The following is a 16022-nucleotide window of genomic DNA, read 5'->3' as shown; positions in this document are numbered from 1 at the left end:
TTTGTTTGCTTCATCTACCATACAGTGGAAAATTTTGCAAGATAATGTATCTAAATTTTCTATTAAATCATTATCTCAAACTCGTTGGGAAAGTAGAATAGAAAGTGTCAAAGTTATTAAGTTTCAAGCTCCAAAGGTAAGAGATGCTTTGACTGAATTATCAAAAAATTGTGAAGATCCTAAATTAAAAAGTGATGTCATGTCTTTAGCAACTCATGAACTTGAAGATTTTGAATTTTTATTATGAATGAATATTTGGTATGATATTTTGTTTGCTGTCAATTCTGTTATCAAGATTCTACAATCAAAAGATATGCATATAGATGTTGCTATAGATCATTTAAAAGGTCTTATCACTTATTTAAAACATTATAGGGAAAATGGGTTTGCATTGGCATTAGTATCCACAGAAAAAATGGCTATCGAAATGGATATAGAGCCAAAATTTCGTGAAAAACGTAAAATTCATAAAAAATCTCATTTTGATGAAAATATTAGTAATGAGATTACACATTCACCTGAAGAATCTTTTCGTATTGAGTATTTTTTAAACATATTAGATCAATCAATTAATTCTATTAAGACACGATTTGAACAATTTTTACAATATGAGACTATTTTTGGTTTTTTATTTGATTCCAAAAAAAATTAAAGCTTTAGATGAGGATGAATTGAAAAAATATTGTATTAATCTTGAAAAGTTTTTAAGGTTTAATGAATACTCTGAAAAAATATTGCAGAGATTTATAAAACTGGGGAACCAAATTTGTGAATTAAATTATAGGGGGACCAAATCCGAAATTGGAGATAAACTGGGAGACCAAAAGTGTAATTTTACCTAAAAAATATGATCCATTAGAAGTTAAAAATATATGAACTACAAAATTAAGCATAAAATATAGTTCCCTCATTATATTCTCAATGGAGAAGGTAGTTATCGTCTATCACGTCAGAGTGTACAATATATACGACCTACAATATTGGGTATCAAATATAGTTCACTCATTATACTAATCATGTTAAAGTATACAAAGTAAAAGAAAATACAATAAAAGATGAAAAAAAAATGAAAATATCTAATTTCATCTTAAATTTTGATGGAATAAAATGATCAATTTTATATCTCTTAGTCTTTGAATTTTCTCCTTAATTAAATAAATATATCGACTTTTAAAAATAAATTATTTGTTAATATCTATATATTTACATAATCTACATTTTTAATTTGATTCTTATAAAAAACTAATTTAATTTTAATATATGCATTTATTTTCAATTCATTATGTTATTGTTTGTCACTGTTATAATATTATTTGTTAGAATTTAAGCTTAATAAAATATAATAAACAAATTAATAGTGATTCCAAAAATAAAATTTTGAATTTCTATACATAAAAATTATTTTTGATTTAATTTTCATCACTATAAATAAATGTAATTTATTATTACTATGCTAACAATTTATATGTAGTGTGACATTTAATTAAAGATTTAAAATTGTTTTGAATGGCCAAAATGAAAATACTTTATGGACTAAAATAACAGTGTATAGTTAAGTGCTTCTAATGAAAAAATATATAATATATTCATATAATTTTTTTGCAATATAATAATATAAATTATATTTAAAGAATTAATAATTGATAATAATATTATTGTAAACTTCATTATCGTTTTACTTGTAGACCAAACACAGTACATGATAAAATATTATTCACTTTCTTAATAATTACTTTATAATTATGTTATTTTCTAATTGAATGATATAAAAGTAATTATAGTAATAATGCATGGAAATTAGACACGTAAAGATTTTTTTTTTTAATTTCTACATGAAGATATATCATAATCTTTCAAATTTTTTTTGGAAGCCTCATTGTAGGTAGGGGTTTCTGCATATTGGATCGGATTAATTTTTAAGAGAAAAATCACTCTATCCATTTCGATTTTGTTAATCTATCATCTAATTGATTTAAACTTTTAATCTGATTTTATCCGATTTAAAGTGATTTTAATTGAATTTATTTTTATTTTAATCCTACTTTAATTTTTTAGAAAATATAAAAATGTAAGATATATAATAAAAAATAATTTAAAATATCAAATATTTTATTTATATATCATTATATAAATAATAATAAAATATTTACAGATCTTCACTCAAATAATTAGTATATGTATCTTTAATTAAATATATTTTTCATAAATAAATAAAAGTCATATGATAATTTTATAAATATATAAGAAATAACAAAAAAGAAATGAATGATATTTTAAATTTATAAATAAAAATATATACATATATATAAGTTCAATTTAAATTGATTTCTAAAATCAAATCCCATCCAATAAAAATCTTTTAATCTTTCAATTTTTTGATCTGTCTGATTTTCAAGTTTATTTGGTTTTTGCATTTTTGGTTCAATTTTTCGGTCCATATTAGATTGGATATTTTATAAACAGCTGAACTGTAGGTTGCTCCGTGTGGGCCTAAATATTTACATATGTAAGCCCAACGTGGTTAAATAAATTTGGGGATTGCTAGTGACCCCTACACCATTTGCTATTGGTCCCTACAAATATTAAAACCCCATTGAAAAGATTTTTTTACCCCACAGTTCAAACCTATCACCCTTCCCTCAACCGCCTTCCCCTTCCCACACCTCCAACCCTTCTTTGCATAATGGAATTATATACAATGAAAATGTGATTCTATTTTATATTTTGCTAATAAAATTATATTTTCGTTGTGTAATTTTTTTTACCACCTTTTACAAAACAGAAACATATTTCTGTTGACTATTGTTTTAATGATTTTTTATTCATTATAAATGAAGTTACCTTTTTAAAATAATCAAATTAATTGTGATCTAATGTATTATTTTTAATAGTACTCAATATCTTTTTTAATTTAAATTAAATTAATTGGATACAAGTTATCATTTATAAAGGTAATCAAATTAACTATTAAGAGAGTTATCTTTATTAATAGTAATCAAATCAATTTATGATATTAACTTATATTATAATTAATTCGATTACAGTTAAAAAAGTAACTTATTATTAATTCAATAAAAATGTAAAGTGCTTTGCTGAGTAAAAATAAATTTATAAAAATTAACAAAATAAAATTATGTTTCCATTTTTAAAAGGATGTGCAGAAAAATTATATAACAGAAACATGATTCCATTAATAAAATAGACAACATAATCATGTTTCCCTTGTGTAATTCCTTTTACACAATAGAGACATGATTTCTTGTGTACTTTGTCAATGAAATCATATTTTCGTGAAAAAGAATATTTTTTGATAAAAAAAAACTTAAAGCAACTCAATAGGGACCAATAGCAAATGTTGTAGGGTCAATATTAATCCCCATAATTTTTTGTGATTTAACAGCTCATTATGGAAAGCCAGCCCAAATGAATCACGTTTTGGTTGACTAATTAAATTTGCAAAATAGGTAAGGATAGAGTGTTGCTACCGGCACCATGCAAATTACATGTATACGACCATAACTTGCCAAACTTTTATTTTATCCTTTCATAAAATTGATACAATTGGATAATCAAGTTATTAGTACAATACTTATGTTATAAAATAATTAATATCATTATATATAGCATTAAAATTTTTAATATATATTTAATGTGTATGTAAATTTAGATAATAAATTTTGTGATAATTAATTTTAATATAATAATTAATATATTTAAATATAATTTTTTTATATTAAATTTATGATTTTTATTTAAAATTTATATATGTAAAAAAATATATTATTAAATTAAAAATAATTATAAGATAAAAAATACATTAATAAATTTATGATTTTTATTTACAATTTATATATAAACAAATTAGTTATTAAATTAAAATTAAATATTATAAAATTTATTATCTAAATTTACATGTAAATTAAATATATAATATAAATTTTAGTGTTATATAATGATATTGGTTAGAGTAACTGTATCAGCACCGCCCCGTCTTCCCCCTTCCAATCTATGGGCCGCCGAAGCACCCACACCCCATCGTCTTCCCCATTCTCATCTTTAGTCCGTAAATAAGGATAAACCTATTTGAAAATAGGAGAGGGTAAAAAATACCTAACTAGCATAGTGTGACCAGTACTCGCGGTCTACAGCAGAAGGACCAAGATAGAAGAAGGGAATGCCACCTTTACCTCAAATCCATACTTCGTGCAAGGGAAAACAACACGATACTGATAGAGACAAAAAACGTGGAACAAGGCTAAGTTGGAGAAGGAAGGTGTAATAGAGAAGGGTAAAAGTTAGTGGATTTTAATATTTTAGGGGATGCAGGTGGTAAAATTTTAAAAATGACACGTTTTATCCCCAATTAAGAAACTTACATATTTTATTATCCTTTTACTAGTAACATAATTTCACTTTTTACTTTTAACTTTTGGTAAATTTTATTTTCAAGAAATTAATTTGACACATTTTACTCTCAACTTTTAACAAATTTATGATCATTTTATTTCTAACATAATTACACTTTTTACTTTCAACTTTCTATTTTTTTTTTGTCAAATTTTACACCCAACTTTTTACTTCCAACTTTTTTTATTTTTTGGCAAATATTAATCTTAACTTTATTTTTGGCAAACTCTATCCTAATTTTTGTGTTTATTAATGAACAAATAGTTAGAAGTAAGATCTGTAAGTTTTTTAAAAGTTGGAGTAAAATATATTAAATTAATTTGTTGAAGGTAAAAAATACAATGAAACTTATATTTAAATATTATCTATAACATAAAAAAGAATCTAGTTCAAATATTGATTCGGAATGACTCATAAATTATTGTAAATTTCATGATATATATGTGTTTGATTTTACCTATAAAATAATATTATCTATAACATGTAACTTGAAAACGATACCCTTGATTCCACCATTTGACAAGTACATTATATATTAACCAACTTGCCCGCATGGCTCATCATAAAAACAAAAGAGGCTTATAAAACTTAAATTTATACAACAACAGCCAAGTCAGATAACAAAAGCTTGTTCAATTTCTCGGTCTTCAATGTTTGTTTATTGATTGTATACTGAGCCTTGGATAACAAAATCCAAGTAGTGTAGAAAACCAAAGTAACAAAATCCAACTTGCTTTAAACTCTGTCTTCAATTGATGACTATTCCTGAACCAATAGACTGAAATTCATGGGTGCTACATATTCTTTCCCACCACTATATAGTTTATGAGCAGCTATCCGAGAAGCATGCTCAGTGGGATGGTACTGGTCCCAGAACAAGAATTGGCTGCGATTTTCGCATACTTGGGTATCGGAGCCACAGGGTACTCCATCAATAACCGTTTCATTTCCGCAGCAAGCTGATGTCACGTTACTCAAATCTTCATAATCATACAAAACAACAAAATGAAACCGTTTTAGCAATGAAATACTTTTACTTGGGAAATAAAACTGCTATTTATCATGAAATTTATTTTTTTATGGATGAAATTTTAGGTAAGTTAAGTCTCGAAAACATACCTCAAGACTAAAAAAATACTTATATATTCCCTAGAAACAAAATCCTCATATCCACAGTAAAAATCAAACTTATATCCTTTTAAAATATGAATTTGTTCGTTGTCAAATGGATTAACTTTTATTGGTATTTACCATGAGATATATGTACTTATATACAAACTTCATATATATTATTTTTTTCTCTATTATGATATCATATTTATATTTTCTCATTTTCCTTTTTTTTCTTTTTAGGTGCAAATTCGTTTTGAGTATCCATAAATTATTTTTTGCTGAAAGAAACAGGACAAGTAATGTGTGAAAGCACAATTTTTTTTTTCTTTCATGGATCAGTAAAGAAACTTACGAAGTGGGTCAGGATTGTTTATCATGTCATAGGTAATAGCATATGAATTCCCAAGTGAGTACTTCATGCCCGGGAACTCTGAGCTCAAATTTTCCAACACATCACCAATTTCTATGTGAAAGAGTGCAGCAAGAGTATTAATGTCGTTCACACAGTGACCAGTTCCATTGGTAACAATTGGGACACAACCTACAGGAGGAACACTTAATATCCCAAATTTTCTGGCTCCAAGGTTGTGTAGATTCTGTGGTGTAGCAATAAACGTTGAAGGAAATTAAATAAAGGTTGCTTCTTACATAGTATCAATTAAAAGTATAATAATTATGCACATCTAAAACTATTTTATATTATAAAGCAATCATAAATTATTCTTAATATGATTTTTAAGGTAATTAACTTTAACATAAATAATAAGTTATAATTAGATTACAGTGTAAAACTATTTTATAATATTAATATATAATTATTTTTCTCATCAATTAATTACTATTCAGTAAAAAGGGAAATGCTAGAGGACGTACCTTGAGATGGGTATGGTAAGTAGTCCTTAGCAGGTTGAAGAATTCCTGAACCTCACGTGTGATATTGAAGTTGGGATTCTTACTCACATTATACAAAAGGAAATCAAATATGTCATTGCTTCCCGCACTTATAAGGAAGAGAGATTTGTTAATTGTAGCCTCGGCAGTGTCGTTTAGATATTGCAAGATATTGCCGTGAACGGTTGCAAACTGTTGGATCTGGTCTGCCATCGATACTACATCGATCTGTTTTGACAAAATATTTTAGTTTGATTTTGTCCCAAAAAACAAAAAAAAATAAAAAATAGGCTATTCTCTGGTAACTTAGTTTAGTCGTTGATGAGAAAGGTAAAGATTGATAAGGCATGATGATTTATTATTCGTGTTTGGTCCTCTCTCTAACACACTACTTTATTTAATTAGTCAACAATCATAAAATTTTAAAATAATCATTAAATATGATATAAGATTTATAAGTTTTTGATATTTTCAATAAATTTAGCCAATAAAAGTATGTCAAGAAAAGTATATTCCTAACATTTATCTTATTCATGTACCAGTAATAAAAAAAATGTTAAAATAATGTATTTCTAACATTTATTACTTATTCCAATAAATTTTTTATCATAAATATTTTTTTTTAAAAAAGGAATATCATATATCATAATATATATTATGATCAAATGTGATAATATATATCATGCTACGATGATAAAAGAGGTACCAAAGACTAGTGAGGAGTTTGGTAAAAAAAAAAAAAAGACTAGTGAGTAGTGTGGATCCTCTCCTGTCCTCATCCTTCCCATCTCTCCAGCAGGAAAAACAAGGGAGGAGAGGACCGAAAATAGAAGAGAGAGAGAGAGAGGACAGAAAATAGGAGAGAGAGAGAGAGGACAGAAAATAGGAGAGAGAGAGAGAGAGTTGAAAGTTGAAATAAAAAATAGAAAGGAGGAGAAAGATAGAGAGACAGGAGAAGGTTGAAGAGAGATGTTGCTGGAGAGGATGCGAATCCGATTAGTGAGGAGGAAATAATCGACGATGCAAGTTTAAAATATTTATCTTGGAATAAAGAATTGAAGGGAGCAAATCTACTTAAAAGTATATCCTTACTTAATTATTGTTAAAATAACTAATTTTTGTCAACTATAAAGGTGGCAAAAGGAGAAAGGGAGAGCTTACAAAGTGTTGTTTTCCTGTTTCTTCCATAATCCCTGATCCTCCTGAAGCAAAATTAACGCCTTTAAGAATCGAGCTGTTGAAATTTTCTGTATCATTGTTGACTAGATACAAATATGCAGGTGGGCTCTCGTTTAATCCTAGTAATCTCACTGATCAGCAAAATAAACATAATTAGTAACAGTTGGGTTGAACTTATTTTATTTTTGAGGAAAAAAATAAACAAATTTTTTTATGAACTAATGTATTCCCAAGCAATTAAGTGTTAAGTTGAACTAAATAAACTTCGAACAAGAGAATTTAATTCAGTTGATTTGATTGAATAAGATGAATGAATTAATATAAATGTATACTACATGTCTTTGATTTTTATGGATAAAAAAAACCTCCAATCATAAAGTGATAATTTTAGACTTAATGGGTTAGTGATACCAATTTGATCAGCAGTGTTATAGCCATTGCTAAACCTCCCAGTTGGCTTTGAGTTAGGAAAATCAATCCCATAAGGTTTATTATCTGCCCTGGCTTTTGAATCATTCAAAAAATTGTTGGTGCCAACATCAAAAATGGAATCCCCAAAAATGTAAACTGCTGGCACTGCTGTTTCAGTGTCCACATTCAAACTCGAGCCAACCAGAGCAACAAATATGGCTACAAAGAGAATTAACACACACATATAGAATAAAAGGCTAATAACTGGGTATGAAGTAGTTGAGTGTAGGTTAATGCATGGTTTGGTCACTCGCTGCCACTATATAACTAGAGCTGGACTATGGACAAAATATGAGTACAGTGACCATAGGCTTTAATTAAATTAATTTTCTTTCAACTGCCAGTTGTCTGAAGGTCTTTTCGTTTCTGGCACAAAATGATGTTTTTGTATGCTTAGGAAATTAGGAGAATTAGGCGGTGAATTCTAGTGTTGAATTTAAACCAGGCGCTGCAAACGCAAGTTCTTGACAAAATCCAGCGAATTAAGCAACAAAATCCAAAGAATTAGGCAACAAAAATATTTCCTTGTTGTACAAAAGGGTCACTTTCATTTGAGAATCTTCATTGATGCCTTCATACATTCCTGTCGTGCTTTAAGTATTCCACGATCACCCACCTCCTCGATTACACGTTTCCAAATTAAAATAGCCTAGACTTTTTTTTTTTTTTTTTTTCTAATGATTACATATTAAATAGGAGATTGCGGACTTGGAGGACCAGACATGAGTACCCTTCTCACATATAGAGACATCTAATGCTTACATAGGTTGATGTTTTTCTAAGAAGAAGGTTAGGAGATATTGTTTTTGACATTTTTTTTATCTTGTTAATCAATACTATAACTAAAGAATTAAAAGAGGAAAGTTTATATAGAAAATTACGCGGGAGTGCATATAACATTACAGGGAAGCGTATTTTTCTGCCCGTTAATAAAATACTTTCATCTTTTATTTCCTTAATTTAACACTTGTCTTTTTTTATTATACTTTTTATGATGGATTAAAATCACTAATTTTTTTTATAGATTTCGCTTCTCATTTAAGTTGTGTTTGTTTTTTTAATAGGAAAATAATATTAGAGAGAAATTTTGTATTTTATTTTGGGATCTATTTTACAATCTACTTTAATTAAAAAAATTATTCAGTTTTCCTCCTCAAAATCAAACACATCCTTAATGATTTTCTATCATGATTTAGAAATAAGACCTACAAAAATTGTTGAGTTTTAATAAACTTATTTCAATCATATAAAAAGTGTTAATTAGAAAGATAGTTTATCAATGACACTTCTTTTTATTACATATATATTGTTTATGTAATATTTTTTTTGGATCACACTCTTTTAAGGGAGACAATTTTGTTGAACTGTGTAAAATTATTATAAATAATAAAATTATTTCTTTGCAATTCAATAAGATGCATATCACCAATAAAGTGTGACACTAAGTAAAAAAAAACTTGGGGTTCTTAAAAAGTATGTGTCAGATTCAATCTCTAACTATGTGAATAGAGGAGCACATGTGAGAAGAAAAATTTCCTCTCAATTGATATTCTATTTTTTCAAAAAATTAGTCGAATGACTTTTGGACGAAAGAATACCTTACTTTCAAAAGGAAAAAAAAAACTAATTAAATTAAAAATATTTGGTGTTAGTTAATTCATGGAGATGATAGATCACTTATTTTATTTTTTCTAAAATATTATTATTTATACTTTTTCATTACATCAATAGTTTTATTCTAATATTCTTTCTTTCATTTTTCATTTCTTTTTTAATAAAAAATGTAAAAATGCGTTGTACCAATATACAATTTTCTCTTTTAAGTATAATATGGCAGGTACAGAAGCTAGCGCTGCAATAGATCTCATTTGTTAATTGATCGTCACTTTGGGGGTTCCTTGTGCTTGTTCTTATTATCTTATGTAAATTTTTTTGCCTGATTATTATCTTAACATATGCTGCAAAAAATAAAATTCCTTATTTTATATGTAAGTTTCATCCACATCTACATTAATCCTAATTATCTCACAAAAAAAAAACATTAATCCTAATTGGAAATAGAAAATGTTTAGTTGTACAACTTTTCTTGTTATACGTGTCATTATTAATTATTAGAAATGTGTCCATGTGTAAGCCACAAAAGCAAAATAAAAATATACAACAAAACAAAAAGAAGGCAAAATAAAATTAAGAAGCCATAAAAAATTACTCTTTCAGTTTTTTTTTAATAAAACTCAATTAACTAATTTAATTAAGATTTAAAAATTATTTAATATAGCTAGCAGGATTAAATTTATCTTAAATTTATATATTTTTCCTAAATCATGCCTAACACGAATGAGACATATTTTTATTCTTTTAAAAATATTTTTATTAGTTTTAATTCTTTTAATCTCTTTTATCAATAATATATTTATTGTTATAATTTTTATTGACCGACCATGAAAAGTAAAAGTAAATTCCTAAAAAGTCTTTATACAACACAAAGTTAAACTAACAAAAAGTTTAAAATATTATTTTATGTGTCCTAAAATAAGTATCATTTTAAGTTGTTTTCTACATATAAAAAAATATCAAAGAGTCTATTACTTAGTTAAACAAGAGTGCATGAATTATTATAAACTTTCTAACACAATAATTCTTGTGGACAAAAAAATACAAAGAAACATTAATAAATAGGAGAAAGAAAATGATATACATAACTAAACTGATTAAATAGATGAAAGATAGTGATATTAGACTATTAGTATGACATTAAAAAACTAAAGTAATACTTATTAGGAATATTAATAAGAAAAAAATTAATATTATATTAAAAAACTAACATGATCTTTATTTTAGAATTGAGATAATAATACATTAATCTTATTATTTATTAAATTCACAAAAATACTCATAATTAAGAATATTTTTGTGAAAATAATTAATGTAAGTGAAATTTTAGATTGAGTCTTGTAAAAACTTATAAACTTTTAATTTTAGTCTTATAAAAAAAGTAGCATAAAGGATTACTAAAACTTATTTGTGTCTACATTTTTATGATTTATAAATTTACATGGCACAAACCTTGTTGGTTTCCCATGGTATGCACTACGAACGGTTTGCTAATAATAAGTCATTTCAAAATCTCAAAATTCCAATATCAAAACAACCAATGTATGCTCAAAGTCTCAAACAGTTGTACAGTTATACATAGGATACCTCTCAAGTCTCTTATGACGGGAGAGAGAGGGGCCATAATTCAGCGAGCAACTACTAATACTATACATACTTTTAGTGGATAATTTCTTTCCAAATATGGAGTACCTTCTCAAGAAGTGAAGTTCTTTCACTTGTAAGATGCATTTTGAGAGTCGTGCTGATGTGTAGATCATCAATTGTTAAATAAACATTGAGCTATTTGTCACAACAATCAAATTAGTAACACTACAAATTCAGATTATAATAGTTTCCATTACATAATAAGCTTAACAGGGACTTGGACATTCATTCTGTAAGTTCAGATTACGATAGTTTTCATTACACTTTTAGAATTTCATGCCCCTATCATGTAGTATATTCAGAATGATGGAATAATTACTGAGAGTTGAGGAAAGTTAATACTATTCCAGAAAAAAATATAACATGCTGAGGCAGAACCGTACGTACCAAAGTATAGCATCCAATGTTCTTAGTATCTCTATGTAACAAAATATACCATTCTTATATGTATTGTGTATAAATTAATTAAATAGATTCATAAACAGTTGGTTGCTAAAGTGGGTTCAGGATTGTGACTTCTTGAATTTTAGTGCATCAAAGCGGGCAGCAAGTTCATCATAATCTGGCAATTTGGGATGAACATGAATGCGGCTATCCTGTTTAACCATAGATGAAGGTACTGGTGATGGAAACCGATTAGGGGGCATAGTAACCACAGGAGGTTCTTCTGCTTCAATTTCTTCATCACAATCTGATTCATCAAACTTAATATCTGAATGCGCAGAAGTTGGATGGTAGCTGTGCCTCCTATAATCATTTCCACCATATTGGTCAGGCAATGTATCCTCACTGTTCAGATGATCAGATCTTGGTACGCTCTGTGACCTGTACATTTTCTCTTCAGTTGTAGATTTTGGAGTCATGTTCTGGCCACATTTTGCAGGATTGTTTGATTGGAAGGTCCCAGAGTTGACTCCTGAGTTATACAACTTATCATTGTAAGCATATGGTTGAGGAGCTTCAATAGACTCCTTCATAGCCATATAAGCAGCAACTTCAGCAGCAGCAATTGCTTTCTTAGCTGCTTCAGCTGCTGCTTCAGCAGCAGACTTGGAATCCTCGTAATACACGGCCTCAGTTCTTCCACCACCTGATAATCTGATGAATCACCAAAAAATTCCATTAGAGAAATAAGATGACAATATAATGCACACATCTAATAGGGTAGAATCTAGAAATAAATGGATCACCTAGTAGCTGGCTGATTTGATTCCACTGACACATTTGAAGAATGTTTCACTGGTAGGCTGCTGGCGCTGACAAAAGCACGTGGCCCTACCTGACAAGAGAGAAAGAGCCAAATCATCAATTAAAACTTGAGACAAAGCATGAGAAGAAAGCAAGGAAAACCAAGACACAAAACGTACTATTAGCTCTTCTGGAGGCTTGAGAAGTTCTGTCTCACTTTCTGTAGTATCCCAATCAATTTGATGTTCCTTAGCTATTTCCTTCAACACTTTCAATTTTACTTCACCCGGTGGTGTTCGTACTGAGAGCTTTTCAATCAACTAAAATTCATTCCCATTTGCAACACTAGTATGAATACTTGTTGTGGATTAATAGAAATTAAGTAGTTTACTGACAAGCAAGCATCAAAATCCAAAAGGCTGCTTTTTTGTAAGCAAATACAAGAAAAATGGCAGTCAGAAATAGGCTTACCTGGCGATTTACACCGCAGCTAGGTCTGAGATCAACAGCTGCAGATACAAAATCTTTCCCATATTTCTTGTCAAAGATATTCTTAAGTGCCACAAGTTCTGGTATTTCAGAGCACCTAGGGGCTGCAAATATTAAGCTAGCAATTCCTTCTTTCAAATCTGCTGGACATTCCCTGAAACAAGTAGGATTAACATCAGAATTTCAAACCTGTCACTTTTATAATAATATAATGAGGTTCCGAAACACTTTACCTTTGCTTTGAAATGATTGGGAGCCTGGCCACAACTAATTCACAGAAGAGTTCAATGAACTCATTTGCAGCCAAAACATTTTGCTCTCTCATGACATGTTCAACCTACAAAGCCACAAAAATCTTTCTGTAAAAATCACAAAATAGTCATCTCAATTATCAAATTAAAAAGGCATTTGATAAGTCACCATACCACCTCTAACTTTCAAATGTCATTCCTTCTAAAAAAGTGAGCATTTCTCACAGCCTTCCCAAAAGTATATTGTTGGACTAATTCCCATGAAAGCTTACATTAGATACAATTTCATCCTAAATTCTCTTTCTTTATTACATTAAAAGACATCATTTAAGGATAATTATTGGTAAATACTAAATACTAGAAAATTACATGTGGCCTCTTCTTTACTATTAGTTAGATTTATTTAGTTAGAAAAGGATATCATGGTGGAAAAGCTTACTGAGAAGTAATGAATTCTGATTCAATAAGTAGTTTGGCACAGTTCAACATAGAAAATGTTCTTGAGACGTCTGAAGCCTCGAGACACGAGATGGCACAGTAGTCATAAATGGGAAAGACATCTCGTGATGCTTAGATATTGTGACGATCAATAGATACTATAAACCAACCTAAATCATAATACTCTTTAAAAGACTTGTACTGAAATAAAAGCTAAATCCTCTTGTTACAAATTCTCACCCTTTTTTAGTATCCCCTGAAGTGACTAAAGAGACCGGCATCTATAACCTTAAGCATTTGAAACTAACTATGTACTGATATAAGTCAAAGATGACAATTAATGTCTTATGTCTTTTGACTAGAACATCCCAATTAGTTCTCGTGAACCTTTACATCGATACAACTTCACACTGAATGCTCTTTCTTCATAACACTAAAAGTTGTCATTCAAGAATAATTTTTGGAAAGAATTAGAAAATTAAATGTGACCTCATCTTGTTAATTGTTATAGATAACACCATTAGTAAGTTACAATTAGTTAATTAGCTTTATGCTGATATTGGGAGGTGTTGACTCTCAAAGTTCTGCAATGTTTTATATGTACAATGTGCAATTTGTTGGAATTTTCCATTCCAATGTAAAATTATATTAACTATTTATTATTATTAGAGGATTTTATTTCATTTGATCAAATTAAATGAGTATGTTAGATAATTAAATAAGATGATATGAACTTTAAATAAGCAGGTGTTGATCTATTATGAGATAATGAAAACGCTGTTAGGTTAAGACATTATAAGAAGATTATGATTCTCAATATACTCAACCGTCACACATAGTTTTTCTTCTCCTCATTTGAAGAGTTACGAAAAGTCCTATTGAGAAATAAAAAGATTTCGGTTGAAAAAAAATCATAATATTATTGTTTGTGATCATGATGGATAGCTGTAAAGATCTTACAACAAATGTCAAAGAATCTTACATCAAAAATTAATTATGGATCCAAGTATTTTACCTAATTCTTAATAATCAAACATAGATGCTAGGACTTTTGATGAATTGTCCTAAATTATAGACCTGTGTGAATTTTTAACTTCAGCATAAAAAATAAAGATTAAAGAAATAAAGATTAAAGATATTTCAACACAATTTACCCCTAATTTTATCAAGATTCTACCGACTAGTATCAAAGCTCCAGCCTTGAAGGATTCAGGTTTCATAGAGAAGGAAGAAGAAGCACATTCTTGACATTATTGGGCTCCAAGATGGAGGGGGTTCTTGGATGCAAGAAAACAGAACCAACAAAAAGAAACAGATGCAGAATAACGTGGAAGGATTCAAGAAGAGAAGCAAGAACAATTAGGTTAAAAAGGAATCCCCATTTTTGCATTTTTGTTATTAGTATTACCCTGATGCGAGCGGTGGCGTCTTGACCAGACTGGAGAAGAAGGGCAATGTCGCGTCGCATCTGCCTCACGACCACCTCTCTCTTGTTCCGCAGCAGCTTGATCCTCGCCACCGCCATCTTCGCTGCCGTTTTGCTGCAACCACACACACAGTCGTTTTGTTTATTTGTGCGTCGTTTAATGCGAAAGAGAGAGAGTTCAAGGTGCAGTGAAGTACCATTTGGAGGAGTTGAAGCCGAGGCGGAGGAGCGAGAGCGTTAGCTTGACGAGCCTCTTGGTGCGTGAAGAGGCGGCGCTTGCAACCGTCATGGCGGTGGCGGAGAGTAATGGCTCCTGCTCCGACTTGGGGTTTAAGGAGACAAAGAGAAGACAAGAGAAGAGTAACGGTCTTCTAACAAGGAAAGAAAATAATAATAATAATAATAATAATAATAATAATAATAATAATAATGAAAAAGGAGAGTTAGAAAAAGGGAATTATTTTCTCGTTTTTTTTTTTTTGAGAGTAAGGGCAACTTTAATATAAGAGGTTCACTAAGGATTTTGAGTTTAATATTTGATTTTATGTGAATCTTGTAATAAAGATGTAATAAAAAAATTTAAGGTAGAAAATAGGTTCTGGTACAGGGTATAAAAATCCTAAAGAGATTTATCCCTAAAATAAATATAAAAGAGATCTTAAAAAAAATTAATTTTATATAACACTCACTAAAAAATAATTTAAAATTTATCACCCTAAAAGTTACTCTAATGGAGCCTGTGTCTTTGTGGGAAAATGTAGCCGTTATGAGACGGAACACGTTGAGAATGAAGCTTCTACTTCTACTGGAATCCTATGCAACGAGGCTGTTCTTGTACTGTCGAATATTACAACCATCAAAAGCGTCACGACGCTGACCTAGGGATTCGTGAGACTTACCAACTAAGG

The 16022-nt window shown here is 29.0% G+C and overlaps 2 protein-coding genes across 2 annotated transcripts; both read right to left on the bottom strand.

Annotated features, from left to right (window-relative positions):
- Positions 1-4891: 4891 nt before the first annotated feature.
- LOC114389104 (GDSL esterase/lipase At5g37690-like) lies at positions 4892-8437 on the bottom strand. The gene is made up of 5 exons (XM_028349702.1): positions 8002-8437; positions 7573-7721; positions 6394-6639; positions 5873-6116; positions 4892-5387 (listed from the first exon to the last, which is right to left on the bottom strand). Exons 1-5 carry the CDS (start codon positions 8243-8245, stop codon positions 5167-5169), a joined length of 1104 nt encoding a protein of 367 aa, XP_028205503.1. The 5' UTR covers positions 8246-8437; the 3' UTR covers positions 4892-5166.
- Positions 8438-11580: 3143 nt separating this feature from the next.
- Positions 11581-15486, bottom strand: LOC114389538 (IST1-like protein). Its single transcript, XM_028350230.1, has 7 exons — positions 15312-15486; positions 15097-15229; positions 13233-13336; positions 12982-13153; positions 12690-12830; positions 12513-12601; positions 11581-12420 (listed from the first exon to the last, which is right to left on the bottom strand). Exons 1-7 carry the CDS (start codon positions 15401-15403, stop codon positions 11826-11828), a joined length of 1326 nt encoding a protein of 441 aa, XP_028206031.1. The 5' UTR covers positions 15404-15486; the 3' UTR covers positions 11581-11825.
- Between the last annotated feature and the right edge of the window lie 536 nt (positions 15487-16022).

Source organism: Glycine soja, chromosome 16, assembly GCF_004193775.1.
Source record: "Glycine soja cultivar W05 chromosome 16, ASM419377v2, whole genome shotgun sequence".
Taxonomy (NCBI): domain Eukaryota; kingdom Viridiplantae; phylum Streptophyta; class Magnoliopsida; order Fabales; family Fabaceae; genus Glycine; species Glycine soja.
This window is presented reverse-complemented; position numbering and strand designations above follow the sequence as displayed.

What these genes read in the sequence shown, in the direction of transcription:
- LOC114389538 (XM_028350230.1), bottom strand. Translation starts at nt 15,403, where the DNA reads ATGACGGTTGCAAGCGCCGCCTCTTCACGCACCAAGAGGCTCGTCAAG. An exon ending in CCAATCATTTCAAAGCAAAG is followed by an intron (nt 13,154 to 13,232) that starts GTAAAGTGTTTC and finishes TACTTGTTTCAG; the next exon opens with GGAATGTCCAGCAGATTTGA. An exon ending in GCTGCGGTGTAAATCGCCAG is followed by an intron (nt 12,831 to 12,981) that starts GTAAGCCTATTT and finishes AATGAATTTTAG; the next exon opens with TTGATTGAAAAGCTCTCAGT.
- LOC114389104 (XM_028349702.1), bottom strand. Translation starts at nt 8,245, where the DNA reads ATGTGTGTGTTAATTCTCTTTGTAGCCATATTTGTTGCTCTGGTTGGC. An exon ending in CTTACCATACCCATCTCAAG is followed by an intron (nt 6,117 to 6,393) that starts GTACGTCCTCTA and finishes GCTACACCACAG; the next exon opens with AATCTACACAACCTTGGAGC. An exon ending in AAACAATCCTGACCCACTTC is followed by an intron (nt 5,388 to 5,872) that starts GTAAGTTTCTTT and finishes ATGATTATGAAG; the next exon opens with ATTTGAGTAACGTGACATCA.